Source organism: Oreochromis niloticus, linkage group LG19, assembly GCF_001858045.2.
Source record: "Oreochromis niloticus isolate F11D_XX linkage group LG19, O_niloticus_UMD_NMBU, whole genome shotgun sequence".
Classification (NCBI taxonomy): Eukaryota; Metazoa; Chordata; class Actinopteri; order Cichliformes; family Cichlidae; genus Oreochromis; species Oreochromis niloticus.
The window spans coordinates 17071754-17089713 of record NC_031983.2 but is presented as its reverse complement, the minus strand read 5'-3'; the positions used below and the strand labels follow the sequence as shown (position 1 = coordinate 17089713).

At 40.7% G+C, this 17960-nt stretch overlaps 2 protein-coding genes across 3 annotated transcripts; both read left to right on the top strand.

The window, feature by feature from the left end:
* Positions 1–4942: 4942 nt before the first annotated feature.
* Positions 4943–8714, top strand: sumo3a (small ubiquitin like modifier 3a). 2 transcript variants are annotated; one of them, XM_003442928.5, is made up of 4 exons: positions 4943–5099; positions 5973–6101; positions 6192–6263; positions 6402–8714. In XM_003442928.5, the coding sequence occupies exons 1-4, from the start codon at positions 5079–5081 to the stop codon at positions 6462–6464; spliced, it is 285 nt and encodes a 94-aa protein (XP_003442976.1). In that variant the 5' UTR covers positions 4943–5078; the 3' UTR covers positions 6465–8714. The 2 variants fall into 2 exon arrangements, with proteins under 2 accessions (XP_003442976.1, XP_005477252.1); XM_005477195.4 differs by lacking the exon at positions 4943–5099 and adding an exon at positions 5374–5510.
* Positions 8715–8987: 273 nt separating this feature from the next.
* Positions 8988–17501, top strand: LOC102082965 (thrombospondin-type laminin G domain and EAR repeat-containing protein). Its single transcript, XM_005477422.4, has 14 exons — positions 8988–9399; positions 10428–10585; positions 11553–11776; positions 12260–12603; positions 13021–13111; positions 13208–13361; positions 13456–13587; positions 13668–13738; positions 13873–14031; positions 14120–14321; positions 14401–14633; positions 16289–16467; positions 16592–16693; positions 16882–17501. Exons 2-14 carry the CDS (start codon positions 10501–10503, stop codon positions 17033–17035), a joined length of 2130 nt encoding a protein of 709 aa, XP_005477479.2. The 5' UTR covers positions 8988–9399; positions 10428–10500; the 3' UTR covers positions 17036–17501.
* Positions 17502–17960: the final 459 nt, after the last annotated feature.

The following is a 17960-nucleotide window of genomic DNA, read 5'->3' as shown; positions in this document are numbered from 1 at the left end:
ACAAACTGATACTTTTTCTAACTTTAGCTTTATCTTTTGAATTACTTAAACGTGAACAAACACAAACTAATGCTAAAATAAAACGATATTTCAAAAAGTGAAAAACTATGAACTTATCGACTACTTAAATCAAGTGAAATAAAATGTAAAATAAAAAAACGGCGAAGAGGCACAGAGAACCTGATGTACTGGCAAAGTCTGGATCTTCACTTTAAGTAGGCTGACCAGGTATTCCACTTTTTAATGGTATCTGCAAAGCACTTGTATCCCTTGCCCCTTGTTTCATGTATCTTATACCAAATCTATTTGTCTGCAAACTCCACCAACATGCAGTCAAACTTGACGTTGATATACCAACGAGCTAAAATCACCAATTTTTAGCATTTATGTTATGAATACAGTACTGTGCAAAAGTCTCTAGCCACTCCTGCTTTCTTTATATTTTTCTTCCAAGGAAAATGGGTTCACTGTTAGCCTGTTGCTAGGCAACATGATGACCTCATGACATCTGATATAGATAAGAACTTTTGGGGTACCGAGTCGTGCCTGTGTGTCATCAAACTCCTGACTGAGTAGGAGTTCACGGACAGTCAAACACACACACAGATTTGCTGCAGGCATGTGTGCAGTTAAGGTCATTGAATACCTCGGCTGTACCTTCTCTTCACTAGTAGGGTTACTTCAGCGCCAATACTTTCTTCTTTGTAGATGACAGACGCATGGTTTGCATTGACAGGCAGCAGGCGCATCTAGTAAACGTAGAGCGGGCGCAAAAATGACGTACCGGCAGAGCGCAGCAGCGACCAGCGCAAAAATTCGCTCCAGCCAGCGGTCAGTGCAGCGCATGCCGCTCCCTGTGTCAAGGGGCCTTGAGAGGGTCACATCACAATGCCTAGAAAAAGGAAAGGCTCTTGCCGCAGCAGTAAGGATGCCATGCGGAAGAAGAAAATCAGGGCCACTGAATCTCAGCATCAAAGAGAATCTAGACTGGAAAACGCCAGATTAGCAGAAGCTGCACGAAGACAGCGAGAAACCAGCGAAGAGAGACAGCGTCGTTTGGAAAACGCCAGAGTAGCCCAAGCTTCGCGGAGACGGCGCGAAAGCAGCGAAAAAAGGCGACTTCGCCTGGAAAATGCCAGAGTGGCCCAGGCTTCGCGGAGACAGCGCGAAACCAGCGAAGAAAGGCAGCGTCGATTGTACCATGCCCGGTCGGCTCAAGCTTCGCGCAGACAGCGGGAAACCAGTTTGGAGAGGCTGCATCGCCTGCAAAATGACCGCCTGGCTAAGGCTTCCAGAAGACGGCGAGAAACCAGCTTGGAGAGGGAGCATCGCCTGGAAAATAAGCGGCTGGCGCAAGCTTCACGGAGACTGCACGAAACCAGCGAAGAGAGGCAGCATCGCTTAGAAAATGACAGATTGGCTCATGCGTCACGAAGACAGCGAGAAACCAGCGAGGAAAGACGGCTTCGGCTGGAAAACGCCAGACTGGCTCAAGCTTCACGGAGGCAGCGAGAAACCAGCGAGGAAAGGCTGCGTCGATTGGACCATGCCCGGTCCGCTCAAGCTTTGCGCAGACTGAGAGAAACCGGTTCGGAGAGGGAGCATCGCCTGCAAAATGACAGGTTGGCTAAGGCTTCACGGAGACAGCGAGAAGACAACTTGGAGAGGGAGCATCGCCTGCAAAATAATCGACTGGCTCAGGCTTCACGGAGACTGCGCGAAACCAGCGAGGAAAGGCAGCATCGCTTGGACCATGCCCGGTCCGCTCAAGCTTTGCGCAGATTGCGAGAAACCAGCGTGGACAGAGACAGGCCGCCTGAAAACGACAGACCATGGCGCCATGAACATTATAGACTGCAAGTGCACAATGCTTCCCGAAAGACAAATGGACTCGGCTGTCCAGCACCTGTATGGGATTTTCACGAGTCTGCTTTTGAGGAGGGACAGGTGCACTCTGAATTACCATCACTGTACACAGTGAACATCCAGAGTTTTGTCTGCGTCTGATTATGGTGACAGTGTTTATATGTATGCTTCTCCGTCTCCCCAGAAGCCACTTGATTCTGTGTATCACACTTACTCACCGTTGTATCTTATATGAAGGAGTGGGATTGTTCTCCTTAGCTGACAAGAGAGCAACAGTGTGTGATGCTTATTTATTTAGAAGGCCGAAAGACATTTTAGCTGTACCTCCTATTCACACTGGTCTTGGAGAAACTGGATTTGAATATCTTGCTGCCTATGACAAGAGCTACAAAGAAAACAAAAATTGTGAAACTGCATTTTTTGATTTCATGTGTACTGGTGTTAAGTGTCTGTCTGGATTTTTCTCATGGTCATGTCATGGTTCTGTTTGTTTGTCTGTCTGTTTGTTAGCAATCTTGAGTCCACAGTTTTCAAGATATTGTTTTCATATTTTGTGTGATGGTAGATGCCAGTAACAGCTGGAGCTGATTTAATTAGGACAAAAATCAGGTCAAGGTCAAGGTCATGCCAAAATCAGTAAAATCTTTATAATGTTCTTCATCTTACCTCATTTTTTAAATGGGTTGTCTTCACAAAAATATGCAAGCCTAGGTTAGCTAAGCATTTAACCTTGACCTTCATTGTCAGCACCCAAAGATAAAGTTGACCCTGAAAAGTTTTTCAAAAAAACAATATAGAGTAATATATCATATAAAAGGCCATTGAGTGCTGTACAACCTACCCACCCCGGCCCTCCCCCCAATACCATGCCCTACAGTGTTACAGTGACAGCATAAAGTTTTGCAAAATCACGCACTGAAAATGAAAATATTTTTAAATCTCAAGGTTTTGTAGCTTATAGAAGCCAGAGATTTTAGTCAGTTGTGCTGCAATCATATAGGTAAAGATAATAAAACAGACTATTTTAGTATGCAGTGCTTCAAAGGCACAGGTCAAAGGTCAGACATTAGCGTGTCTTTATAAAAGCAGGCCGAGGTTGCTGCACTGTAATAAAAGCAGACTGATGTCAGCATGTTATAATAAAAACATCATAAAACATCTATTTTTTTAGTATAGTAATAAAAAAAGTATAGTCCTTGCCCTTCAGGGTGAGTTGTGCTCTCTGAATGCTCTTGTTTTTTCAGTTCGACATCATAATGACACCATAAAGTCACAAAATCACAGACTGCATGAATTTAACTTAAACTTAACTTTAACCTAAAATCTCTTTTTCTGCTTATAGAAGCCAAAGATTTCAGTCAATTCTGCTCCAGTCATATGGGTAAAAATAATCAAATACACCACTTTAGTATTGTATGTGTGTTTGGTATATATTTTAGAATATCTTCAAGGCCACAGGTCAAAGTTCAGGGTCACACAAATTAGGAAAAAGCTTTAGTTTGCATTGGATCATCTCCAAACTTTAAAGTGATATATTGGTCATTGGGGGGATATAAGCGCTTTCTTTGTTTGAGCTCTTTAAAACATTATTTTTTCAGTACAACATTATATAACTTCACAATGACGCAAAAAGATTAATATACTACACTAGATTTATTACACTATATTTTGTGAGTGCTCTTGTATGTTTTAGTTTTTTTGGTACACCTTTCTCTCTTGAAAAAGAGATCTCCATCGCAGTGAGACTACCTGTAACTAAAGGATTTATTAATAATATATATATACCAAGTAAGTGGGCTAAAGTAAAGCCAGGATTTTGCTGTCAAAAGGGAAAATTACACTGTAGCATGGGTATGCACTAGTTAACTCAATGTCCCACATATTAGTTGGCTCTTAAGTCAGCACAGCTCATAAAGAAATGTGCTGAGCTATGGATGCATCAGTACCGATGCCAAACAAGATAAGCAGAGAAAATCAGATGAAATGAGAGTTAAAGGTTAGACCATAAAATAAACTTCAGTTTCTATTTATCTGTGTTGTATTTACTTTGCGAGGAAGCTGGGAATCAATGCCAAACCAGTGAGGGACTTGCATATTTTTTATGTTTTTAAAGTCAAACATATCAAAATTGCTATACCAACGTTATCAGTACTTCCCACATTGCCCCACACATTGCCCCTTTCTTTATGCAGTTTGCTACAATCTGACTACCCTAATTGTAATAGAATTGTCGTCAGAAGTTTATGTCTACTTATCCTGGGCATGAATAGCATGGCAATCTGTTCGTTTTTCATGGTGGAGTGATTGTACAGCATAAATCTTTAATAACTTCAAAAAAACAAGTTTGAATTTATTTTGGATTTTATCTAATCCACGCACTGTCAAAAGTACACACACAGGCTCAATTGTATACACTATATTGCTAATAGTATTAACTTGCTGCCTTCACACATATGAACACAAGTTACATTCTTAATCCATAGGGTTTAATATGATGTCTGCTCACCTTTTGGAAAGAAGAAACTACCAGTTGCATTCAAACATAATCACTAACAAAAACTAAACAGGCCTTCACCTTGTCAAATTGATAGATATTGTAGAACATTGAATAGCGCTTATTAAAGGAATTAAGTGATTCTATGTCTATATTTGAGACTGTATTTCTGCTTTTGACCCTGTGTAGATTGAAGAAAATCCTAAATAAATTCAAAGCTGTGCATCAGATTGATGCATACTGTAAATTAATCATTCCTAACTGGAAAAAGAACAGTTCAAAGAAATTATTAAAAGCCCCAAATTATCATGACTTTCATGCCCATAATGAGTGTATAAGAACTTCTGACCACTACTGTATTTCTGAACTTCTTAAAACATATAATTAAATTAAAAGAGTCAAAGTATTATTAAAAATGACAATATTAATTCACTAAAATCCAACTAAGCGTTATATTAGGATATTTAAACATTAACGAGCTTGCGCACAATAAGAGATTTTCATATAGATTCCTCGCGTGATCGACTATTTTGCATAGACGCGCGCTCCCGCGATTTGGCAACCACGTGGTGTTTTAAGGGCCAATGGCTTTTTTGCAGCAGCGGTCTGAAGCGCGCACCCGTCAGCAGGGCAGAGGAGAGGACAGAAGGCGGCAGAAAGACAAATAAAGCCGAACTAGCAGATTATTCTGAAAACTGCAACACAAAATCCTGCCGAGATGTCAGAGGAAAAGCCGAAGGTAATATATAGAGGTTTATATAACTGCTTGTTTGTTATGATGGCTGAGGCGAGCTCCTGCGAAACCGTCGCTTAAATGTGCAATCTAAAAATGGCCTGGTTTGCACGTTTCTCTAAATCGGCGCAGTGTTTGTTTCGCAAATGAATGAGTACCCGCACATTCATATGTGCGTCTATATGCGCTCACACAGCTCGCTGTAGGTGAGAATAGGAGGGATGTTGTCCCCCTAATTGGGGTCTAAAAGGTTGGGAGCAGGAATGTCAATTACACCATGATTGTTATTTGCGGATTTTTTTCTTTGTCGAAACGGGACCACGCTATGTCCGCAACGCCGCAAATGCCGCAACTGCAGCAGTGGCAGAAGAGCGCAAATGGAGGTGACGCACCGCCTTAAAAACTGATGTGACCATGGTATTCTGGCAGTTTTTATTTTATTTATTATAATTTTTTCGTTGTGCTGCTTGTTGTACCACAATACTCCATAACAAAACTGCTAGCGGCGTTAGCCGGTAGCTAAACTCGCCAATGGTTCTGAGCCTAGCCCGGAGCTAATGATGCTAACGTTAGCGCCTGTGAGTGCCCGGTGAACGCATATGGTAGCATGTCTGTGTTATTGAGCACCAATGTACGTTTTATTTTAATCAAAGCATCTATTTAATAGTATGGCAGTATTCAACACAAGTCACATCAGTGTTTTGTGAAACGGCTGTTAAAATTGTGGGATTATATGCCTATTAGTTTACTTTCTCTGTCTGAGCTAGCAAGGCTAACAGTATTGTGTATGTCGTTTTAAAGAAAACGTATACGTACTATGCATTACTATGGTTGCTAATCCATGTGTTTATCAACTGTTAAACCTTTGTGTTTCTGCAGGAAGGAGTAAAGACTGAGAATGACCACATCAACCTCAAGGTTGCAGGGCAGGATGGGTCGGTGGTTCAGTTTAAAATAAAAAGGCACACACCTCTCAGTAAATTAATGAAGGCATACTGTGAACGACAGGTAAGCTGCTGTAAGTTCTTAAGAAGCATGATTACTTGCACACTTAACTTTGCTGTTCTTTTAACGTAAATGCGGCATCTTCATCTGCAGGGTCTTTCAATAAGGCAGATCAGGTTCAGGTTTGATGGCCAGCCGATCAATGAGACGGATACGCCTGCACAGGTATGATTATTATGCACTTGAAACCGTTATTGAAACACATTCAGTTTCTTTAAGATTACAGCGCACTTGTCCCCTAAATAAATGGAATATGTTTGCAATACTGTAAAATAATTAATATATGGAACATCTTTTTCTCAGCTGGAAATGGAAGATGAAGACACCATAGATGTTTTCCAGCAGCAGACAGGCGGGCATTGCTAAGCCCTACCCACCTCATTGACGGCCACCCTCAGACAACGCCCTCAACCATCTTCACTGTCCATCCCTTCCCCACCACTACCCTCATAATATTATTATTATTATTATTATTATTATTATTATTATTATTATTCTTTCAGTTTAAAGATGTCTGTCATGGTTTTCGTCAGGTGTGGGCGGGGGGGCCTCGTCGGCTGTTTATGTGCTGTCTCAGTCAGGACTGAACTTTTGTGTGTCAACAGTCTCTCTGCTGGCCAATCAGGACTCCGATTTTCCTTCTGGCACCGCCGGCTGTGATTGGACCAACAACTCATCACAGCTGTTCCTGGTTTGTCACTGCTTTTGGTTCACTGTGCAGTGAAAGCTTAGTATCCAGTAGTTTGTCACTGTTTTCATCCATCAGGGTTGAATGCGAGGCTCTGCAAGTGTTTTGTCCAGGGGTCACTGTCAGTGGGCATAAAAATGGTTTGAAGTGGAAGCACTATCTGAACATAATACACACATGCTTTCCATTTCACTTTGCTTTTCTGTGTGTTTGTTGTCTGAATGGTGACTCCTGCTTTTTTTTTGTTTTTGTTTTGTTAAATGAATTTTAATTCTTTGCATTTTAGGTGCTTCTGCAATGTTTCTTTTCTTTTGTAAATGTTGTTTTTTGTTTTTTGGTCTGTTATTTTAAACATTAACACCCATGGGGCATATGGTCGACATTTTTTTCCCTCCTGTACAGCAGTATCAGAATGGGTGTTAGATAAATGTTGTGGGGCTTGGACCAATACTCCAAAAACAGAACGTCTGCTTCATATTTGACGTGCTTCTCTTTAAAAAGCCAACTTCAAGGTGAAAACTGTCACATTTAAAGGCATTTATATTGCATCAGTGTTTGCTTCCTCTTAGATGGCTACTCAGTGAGTGACTGTGGGTGTCTGCGGTATAGATGGATATATGCTTATGCAGAAATGCTTGTTTCAGGGGAAAGAATTCATCTATATCACAGAAGTGCATCCACGGTGTGAGCTGTTCGGCGTTTGATTGTGTAAAGAGTCTCTTGGTGCAAAATACATAACATTTATTTTTTTTCTTGTTCTGTTTTTTTCCAAAGTGGGCCAGTGACCAGTCCTTATGATGATCTTAAAAACAGGTCTGCTTGTTGTAGAGGGTGGACTGTGAGTGGGAATAACTGAAAAGTTCCTCAATGTTTGTTTTGAGGTCAGGTGTCTCATCCCCTGTATTGCCCTAGCACAAGTAGGCCGACAGGAACACTGAGTTTCAGATGCGCTTTGAAGAGGAGCAGGTTCAAGTTTGAGCAAGGATATCCAACAAAAGTTGGACTGTCTTTGCTAAAAGACACCAACGACACTTTTCACTGCTGTGCCAGCTGCTGAGATGCTGTCTGCTTGTGTGTTGCTGCAGTGTTACAGTGGCAGTCTTTCAAGTGGTGATGAGCGTCTTTCACTATTTTTACATTCTGGAGAGTGAAGCATGCAGTTCGTTTCATATCAGGAGGTCAGCCATTGGAGTTTGGGAGACAAGTGTTCTGTACCCACAGGGCCCCGTTCTTCGTATGTGGGTAACCAAATTAGCTTTGAATGTAAATAGTCTGAAATGAGCTAGGATTTCTTTTTTTCCCCTTTCCTCCCCTCCAGTTCAGCCACGGTTCATTAAGCTCAAATCCTGAAAAGAAACACCCAGCTTTTTTGAAGTTAGTTGGATTCAAGTTAATTTAAAATGGTTATTAGGAAAGGTTGCACCTTTCAAAGTTAAAAACACACTGCAACAAAATCAAACCACTGCAGTTAAGTATGGGTTGTAGGTTTTAATACGTGCTTTAAAAACTGTCTGAACATTTTCAGCTACTACAGTAAATGTTTTTCATCTTTTATATGAATAGTTAAGAGTTGGTGCCAGTACTGAGAAATGAAACCTTATTTCCTTGCACAGCCATCAGTAAGCATCTGTCAATATTGTATTCCAGAGACATGTTGAGTGTTTGTGCGACATGCATCTGCACAAGCCAGTCAGCGATCATGATTCCAGCTTTCGTCACACAAAGTAAGAGCACACTTTACGATGCCAACAAGCAGCCTTCCGCTCGCATTTTAAGAACCGAGTGAGCTGGACAAAGGTCAGCTGAGCTAAACTGTAAAGTACGAAGAACGGGGACCAGGTCTTGTCATGTTATGTTTTCTCTACTGATTTGTACATTATTTGTGGTCTTTTACTACTGTATACAATAAATATAGTTTGGTACTCAGATTTGATCTCAAGTTTTTGTTTTTGTGTTTGACCATAACTTAAAGCCCCCTTTCTGCCTCCAGAGGAGGGTTGGATGAAATTTGGGTACCCAGATGCGCACACAGATGGGAGCTAAGGATCCGTATTATATGGTTTGTTGAACAAAAAGCACTGAAAACCTGCTTTCTAATATGCAAAAGTAACCATTAGGTGGCACCGCTGGTCCATACCAATACCATGTCTCGGGTTTGCTAAAGCTTTGCTCTCATAAAAACATGAAAGTAGTGGGAAAAACTATATAGAAGTGCATGAAACTGAAGCGTGTTTCAAAAAATGAGGTTCTGAAGTGGTCGTCAAGCACATTTCTTCCTGTAGTAGACAAAAGATGACTAAATTTAGATAAATGAGTTAAAAAAACAGGACAAACACTGATTATTATCTAAAACTTCACCATCATCTTTATTACCCAGGTCCAAATTTAGAACGCGGCATCTCATCTGATAGTCTGTGTGAATACTTGCATTCAGTATAACCGGAACAGTGATAAGATTAATCATAGCGGCCGATGAGTCAAACCAGGAATAAGGAACATCGGGCACCAGCGGACAATCTGCATCTGCTTTTCTTCATCTAAACAGGTCCAGGGGTGTAACTGCTGTTCCTGGCAGTAAGAGAGATTGATGAATGGATAAAGGAAAATATACTGGTATGTATTTTGCATCCTTGATATTTGTGGCGTCCATAATCTTAATGCGGGTAGAAGAAGAAAGACAATGTCATTTGCCTTGTAAATGTGCCAGATGATTCTGAGAGATCTGGCACAAGCTGAAATGCCGCTGTTCCTCATGAGCACCTGGTGACCATCAAAATAAGATTAAACAGACTTGAGGAAATCAGTGAATGTAGAGTTTGAGTGGCACTGAACACTTAACGCTCCTCTGTAGGAGACTGTACAGTTTCAGGTACTCCACTGTGACTGACTTGGTCCAGCCAGGTTAACATACATGCAAATATGTATTATTTGCAAAAACTATCTGACCAAGCTGCTCTTAGTACTTTGTCCATTACAGTCTTTACTTCTTTTAATACTATTTTGCTAATTCAAAACATATATGTGGTTCAGCATACTATTTAGCCTTACTATCTTGAAACATAAGTACCTTTTCAGTACTTGCAGAGCTTTCAGGAAACCTCCAGATGTCCTGCACATGCACTAAAGTGCGATCACAACTAATATAATAAAAGCTTGGCTTGTATGCACTGCTTGACCAAAGCTTGCACGAGTGTTGTTTTCTTTTGATTGCCTTTTAATAATAACAATAAAAAAGCCCTTTAATCAATCATTTTTCATGTGATCACATTCAGATATTGTGTCTGCTTGTCTGTGAGCATACACGTATACATTCACAAAGCGGTGCAGCTCACCCGTCTGGCAGGTCTGTGTCATCAGATTTGTGGTTGAGGGAGGATGACTGACAGGGTGCTTAGTGATTTGCATGACTCCGGAGTTTAAAAGGAGCTGCAGGTGCAGGTTTTTCCACACTTATGAATGGATCTCTCTCCAAGCGCGGATGCTCTGGGACTTCCTACTCCTAACATCAATCTTAGGTTGCCAGTGTGACTTTAATGATTTTCAACTGAGTTTCTTCATAGACATTTTTTTGTTTGGAGCTGGAATTCTTAGCAGGCTCAATATGAAGAGTACACAGCTTTCTGGTGTGTGTTGTCATTTAGGATAGGCAAAGAAATACCTTCAGTATGGAGACATTCCTACCAGCTGGAAACTGAAACAAACCAATTTTCTGCAATGTCAACGCTGATATTTGTGCCGTTCCTTCTCCTGGGGTTAAGAGTAACTGAGACAGCCACAGAAACATGGAGGCAATGTACAGGTATTATTCCATTTTTGTTCTATTTTACCTCTTCCAGTCTCAGCTGAGTTCAGCACATGCATGTTTAGTTAATTATTATACAGCGAATGGCTTACTGTTTCATCTAAAACCCAGGAAGCCCCTCTAGCTAAAATACTTTTTGGTAATTCCAGCTGTCTGCATCTGCCTACAGTACAGTAGGAGTGCTTCTCTGTGTGGACGTGCATGCCACTTTAACCTAAATTAACATCCATAAACAAGTACAGGCATTGGGTGTGGTTGGGATTCCACAACAATCCCGTACACATTGAAATATTAGGACGTACACAGCGCATGTTTACGTGATGGCTCATCAGTGTGGGAGTATTATTATTTTTCTGTTATTGTTGCTTAGGAAAGAGTATCTTTTAAAAAAAATAAATAGATAACAAACCCACTGAAGTCTCATAAAACCCCACCAATACCTAGGGCTATTTCTCACACTCCAGGGTGTGGTGGCGGCAGTAGTACTGGGGCATTGAGGAATTTATTAGTTTCCTGTGGATCCTGACCTTTTTGACTCGTGTCCCTTTAAAACAAACCTCTGGTTTGAAGATGCTCTACAGCACTCAGCACTTAAGGTATATAGAGTAAGTAATCCTGCTGATCCACTAATCATTTCAGCTCAACCTTTATATGCTATTAGGTTATTTATTTATTTTTTTACAATAAAGCATCAAATCACACTTTTCATTGCAAAACCTAAAGTTATTAAATTATTCTAGTGTACTGAAGTTGAGGGAAAGTGTGAAGTACGGTGAATAGATTACTTCTACTGCAGCCTGAGAGCCATTTTGTTTAAATCCACTTTAAAAACTTTCAGCTTTTATTCTTTTCTAACCCATTAATCATCCCAGGAATTCTGCAGTTTTACTTTTGCAACATGAGGAAGTTTAAAGTTTGGCCATAAAAGTCACTGCCATAGTATTTATTTGCATGTTTTGTTCAGGTTCGCTTCCCCTGGATCTTCTATCTTTTGTCCTTGAGAGGGACCCATCCAAACTTGTGCCGGGGGTGCACATGAAGCAGGCCGGCGGGGTGAGGGGGATTCACTTCTCAAGCCCTGATACTGCACTGAGCTTTCCCTCCTCCCAGATACTGGTGAACTGTGACCTCTTCCCCAAGGAATTCTCCATCGTTCTGACATTAAAAGTCACCGACGGTGCACCCAAGGTGAGCATCTGACTGAAACGCCTCGGTACTAATGACTGCAGGGGTGTGAAAATAGGAATATGTTGCAAGTGATAACAATGGATTACTTAAGTAAAATAATAGATACCACCACTCCACCCTGCTTTGCTTGAGGAGATGTTGTGTGTTATATAAATAGAAAGACTGTGTCTCATCAAACCCAAAAGAGAATAGATTTGACAGAAATTCCTGTTACAGTGCCATATTAACCCTGACAGAAAGATGAATGCATACGCTGCTAAACTTGACACAGATGTCGGTATTGCTCATATTTACTGCTTATTGATTTATTTGTAATTAAATTTACACGCAAGTCTGTTCTTCTAGTGCAATTTAGTGTTTGAAAATGCAACATAGTTCATCACCCATCACCTAAAAAACTCAATTCTTAGGTAAAAAGCATATGCACTTTGTTACCATCATCAAATTCAGTGTGTCTGAGCTTCTTTCTTGTTTTACAAACAGGGGAATGAATATGTGTTTTCCCTGATGGGGCCGAAAGGAAGGCCAGTGGATCAGAACGATGGAGGCGGCAGCTTGAAAAGCAATAAAGAGCCGAGTATCACCGGAGAAGAGCAACACAGTCAGAAGACGAGAGTCAAAAGTAATGGGGAACACGGGCGCCTCATTCTTGGACTTAAATTCTCGGGAAAGCGCCTGCACTTCCTTTATAAAGGTCACGGAGGGGTTGTAGAGCACTGGGTGTTTCGAGGCACCCAGCTGGCTGACAGCCAGTGGCACACTCTTGTTTTAGCCGTTGGTAGTCATCACGTGAAGCTCACAGTGGATTGCAGCCCACCAGTGGAAATGTAAGCTCAGTTTCTCTCCCCTCTTACTCTTCTCTGTTCTCTGTTCTCTGAGTGGATACGTCTGTTTCCCACTTTCCTCTGTTCCCTCCGATTTTGCCTTGAGGCGCAGTAGATCCTTCACCACAATAAAACGGTCCTGCTCAAAATCTGCGTATGCCCTGCAGCCATATCACAGTAGCCTGACAGTATGTGATAGATGGTTTTTTAGTGGAAACTCCCTCTGGCACGCCGAAAGGAGGAATATCAACACCCACACAGCACGTGTACATGTAATACAGTTCATGTCTCACACTGAGTCCTAGAATGAGAAGAACAGAGTGAACTACTTTAATTATAGAGAATTTAGTTCATTTACAGAAGAAAAACAACTTACTCCACCTATTAGAAATAATTATATATATCTTTTATGGCAAACAGCATTCCCTCCAGGCCTTTCCCTTCAGACCTCAACATTCAGGGATCCAGATTCCACATTGGTAGTCGGGGGCTGTGGAAGGGCTTGTTTTCAGTAAGATGCCTTTCTTTATTTCAGACTATAATAAGATTTGTAAAGGATATGCCATGAACTCGGAAATGATTGCCTCTTCTGTGACCACATATCCAGGGTCTACTGCGACAGCTGGTTTTGGTGCCAGGTTCAGATGCTACCCATCAGATCTGCCCCTCTTCTGACCCCCAGCTAGCAGCTCTGTCAGTACCACCACTGTTTTTAGACCTGCCAGCCACAGGAGCAGATGATAGACATGTGAATACCTATGGTAATTTGCACATGCATGTATTTTTACTCAGTATAAATAAGACATTGCGTCTTTGCTTGCCTCTTTGATTGCTTTCTGGTTTTTAATATGTCAGAAACTGAAGCTAGAGTGTCTGTGGGCTTGGAGAAGTCATGCTCGGAGCAGCTACAGGGCCAGCTGTGGTTTAATCCCCTCAAAAAGGGCCTCTACCTCTGTGACGGTACAGTTTGGATCACTGTGTTAGAGGGTGAGACTCCAACTACCACTGTTTCTGTTCTTGTTTCTATGAAATAAAATCACATAAACCATTCATTTTCATTAACACAGATCGCAAAAGGCTGGACTATGTGCTGGAACATCAGGTGCTCACCACCAGCTCAGAGACCCACGATATAGAGGTATTTATCCACCATTTGCTGTGAAACTTACTTAGGTCTTATTGTCTGATACTTTATTGTCTGATACTATTGTTTCACTTTCATTTGGGATTTCCTGTACATAAACCCACTGTGAAAAAACATCCAATCTCCAGCTGTTCCAAGTACCTGGTATGGGTCTGATGGCTGCTATGGCTCATCGGTCGACATCTGGCTCTGCTGTGTATCTCTGGACCAAAACAGGTTTCCAGCTCTACCAGAATATCAGCACTAACGGAGCCCTGGCTTGGAGGCATTTCAGCATGGGCAATAAGGTGTGACAAGTTAGAGGAAAGATCACACTTTAATCCTAGTAAAAGCTTTAAACCTATACTCTTTCTCTTTTTGTTGTTTTTAATGTAGATATATCTGGTGGTGTCTAATTCTGGGGGAGACAGGCGATTTAACAAAGAGTCAGAGGCGGACTTTTCTGTGATTTACAAGTGGAGCAAAAGGAGAAAAAGATTTGTGCAGTTCCAGACTCTGCAGACTCACTGTGCCCGAGACTGGGAGGCATTTAATATAGATGAACATACATATCTTGCTGTTGCCAATCATAGACAAGGTAATATAAATATATACCTATACTACCTGTTAACTTCCACAGTTCCTGGCATGGCATCTTTTGCTTGTTTGGCTTTTAGGTGACAAGAATCACACTATAGACAGTGTGATATACAGGTGGAACAGATTATCAAAGTCTTTTGAGGTCCACCAGATGCTCCAGACTTCAGGGGCGTACGACTGGGAGTTCTTCACTGTCGGACCTTACTATTTCCTGGTGGTCGCCAATGCTTTTGATGGCGTGACCACTTCTTTAGACTCCGTCATCTACGTTTGGGTGAATGGAAACTTCCAGGTGTTCCAGAAAATTAAGGTTTGTGATAAGAATAATGTAGCTCAAATAGACTAAAAATATTCTCCTGTCAGCTGTTTGCTGCTTCGCTACAAAACCCTCAAAACTCTGAGTGGGTTTGAGGACGGCATGGTTTCCATTTCCATGGCGAGATTTCATCTTCTGACCATTTGGGCTTTGGTTTCTCCTGATGAGATCTGTATCTGATGATTATGAAAAACTACCTTAAAAACAGGGAAAGATAAAAGCTGATATAAGAGAGCTGGGGAGCAAGGGGTGGGCATGTCCATGCATTTAAGGCAGGGCCAAAAATAGAGTATGTGGTTTGCTATGATTTGCTTGAGCGATAACGGTGCTTTGACGTGTAACTGATAGTGAATGGTATATTTGAATCAAACCACATCTGATGTGAGAGTGTTGACACATTAATAGTCTCAAGAGAAAACAGAAGGAATTGTGTAATTAAGGGGAACGCCCACGCAAGATGTGAGGATGTATATGAACACCTCAGGGCTGCTGGAAATTAATTAACTGAAATAATAAAGAAAGAGGTCAGAAAACATATTTATCACATACTTTTAGTCATGTTAGCTCTTTGGCTTTACAGAGGCAAAGTGAGTCTGTTAGCTTATGCCCAGGATCTCAAAATAATTTTAGCCCATTGGCTACATTTAATATTATCAATTTGGATCTCACCTATCCAAATCTTTCTTTTACATTGACTTAAAAGAAGGACAAGTACACTCTGAAAATGCTCACATTTAATGAACCATCTATCTACAAACTGATGAAAGGCTTGACATGTGTTCAGAAAAAAGGTGGACCATATATCTTTGCTTTTTTTTATTTATTGGCATATGCTTTAATTATAGAGAGTCGTAAATCCAAAAGCATGGGCACGCCTCCTTAAGTATCTTCAATTTTGGATGGCGAGCCATAGGTAATGTCTTCGTGACTCTGGCTTGGATAAATCTATCATGGGGTGAGCCATTTTTAATGGCTTATAATATTTCCTGGAAGAAAGTAAGTGAAAAGTCCAAGTCATATTTAAAGCTGTCCAGTGGATGTCAAAAGGATGTCCCAACAAATTCACCCCAAGATTGGACTGTGCATTGTTCAGAGAAATTACAAACCCCCCCAAGAGTTACATTTCTGATTCAGACACAGCACAACTAGAAAAAGACTGAACAAGTATGGCTTGAGTGGAAAAGTTGCTAGGAAAGCCTCTTCTCTCAAAAAAGAACATGGCAGCACGGATTAGGTTTGCAAAGTCGCATCTGAACAAACCACAAGATCTTTTGAAGAATATCAGTTGGAAAGATGAGACCAAAGTGGAGATATCTGACCATAGTGCACAAAATCAGACACAGGTTATCAGCACAAACACCTCATACCAGCTGTCAAGCACAGTGGTCGAGGAGGGATGATTTGGGCTTGTTTTGCAGCCAGAAGGTCTGGGCAACTCCTCTGTAAACCTCTGTAGCCACAAATGCGAGGCCATCTGTTTTGGCTGATACTGGATCATGCATGTGTCAGCAGTTTCATCTAGCACTGTAAAATATAATACCAGCAGAACTCTTCCCATCAGCAGCAATGTGCAACTTACTTAACTTCTGTGTGCCACGAGTTTCCCATTTGAAGGCTAAAGTATTTGATTTATTGATTGTTTCTTTTAGACGTTCTGTGCCACAGACTGGGAAATGTTCCAGATTGACAGCAGAGTTTTTTTGGTTGTTGCCAATGGACACAGACTCCATGGTAATGGGCCGAGTCAGTACACCATTAACTCCACTATCTATGAACTGGACATGAGTGCACAGCTGTTTGTCCGCTTCCAGGACATTGTCACCTACAGGTATAGATGTTCAATCACCAGATAATACTTACCAGGTGTACGTACACTCAGGAACATTTTCTTGATGCCTCTGCTGTCATTTTATCTGTTCATTATCTCCACATACCTTCCTCTTTCTTTCCAGTGCAGTGGATTGGGAGTTCTTCAGCCTCGGGCAGGAACATTTTCTGGTTGTCGCTAACTCCTTCAATGGAGAATCCTACTCTCTCAACAGCATTCTCTACAGGTATTCAACTTGTCAACAGCACCCCTCCCAGTGTTAAATAAGTCCACCTTATTGCCTTTTGGTATCCGCCTTGAAACCATCTCAAACATCACACACACACACAATTCTAATATTGATTTATTATCTTACTGTGAGAGCAGATGGAAATACTGCACTAATGGGATTCATCTTTTCTGTTTTGCTTTTAGGTGGCAGGGATATGAAGGATTTGTTCCTGTTCATTGGCTGCCAACGATCGGGTGCAGTGACTGGGAATTTTTCAGCGCTAAAGGAGAATCATATTTAATCTACTCCAGTGCCAAGGCACCGCTCTCCAAAGTGTTCATGCTGAAAACCTACTAGGCAAACAAACAAAAAAAAGTGTGGCTTTGTGTCCTGCATTTGTGTAATTGTATGAAAATAATTTGAAAAGGTCATTTAAAAAGGTCATTTAACGGTTACATTAATTATTGAAATTTTATTGACTTTTTAAATTATTGTCTGCTCAGAAATTCCCTCAGGGTGTTGGCTGGGGTACCTTTGCAGTGATCAGCCCTGCATACAGTCACCCTCCGCACAGTGATATGTTAACAACTGATGTACCTCATTTTAACACAAAAAAATCACATGGACCAAAGAAAGTCTGTTTTTAATATCTATTTGTGTGTATCTTGTGACAGAACTTAATACAAATTTCTATATACTCTCTCTCTCTGTAAGAGCATTGTGTTTTAATAATATTTTGTTTACTAACTGTAATATGTTTTCTTAAATAGAAAGTTGTATTGTTTGTTGTTATATTTTGCCTCTGACTGCATGAATTGTATATGAAAAGTGATAGTAAATTATTGAAATTTAAATAAACTATAATTATTGTGTTTATGTATGGAATAGGAGTTGTTTATACCAACAGATAATGTTGTTTATTTGAATTATGATTTATTGCAGTTTTTTTTTTGTAGCTAATCATTATTTGGTACAGTTTTCCTTAGACATATAATTACGCATTGAGCTCTATAAAAACTGACACTTACAAGATGTTGGTCTATAAAAGACTACAAATCACATAATACATTCTTAACCTCGAAGCATAGACTTGCCGGAATTGTAGTTTTTACACAAAATTATTTTGCTGTAATCAAAACGTAGATATGAAACGTGGGCTTTATCCATACCTGTATCATAAAATGACATAAAATCAAAGAAATTAAACTGGTTAATTATGGAAAAGAGCTTCAGTCACTTTCACTGTAGTGTGCGCATTAACCAAGCTTGGTACTACAAGAAC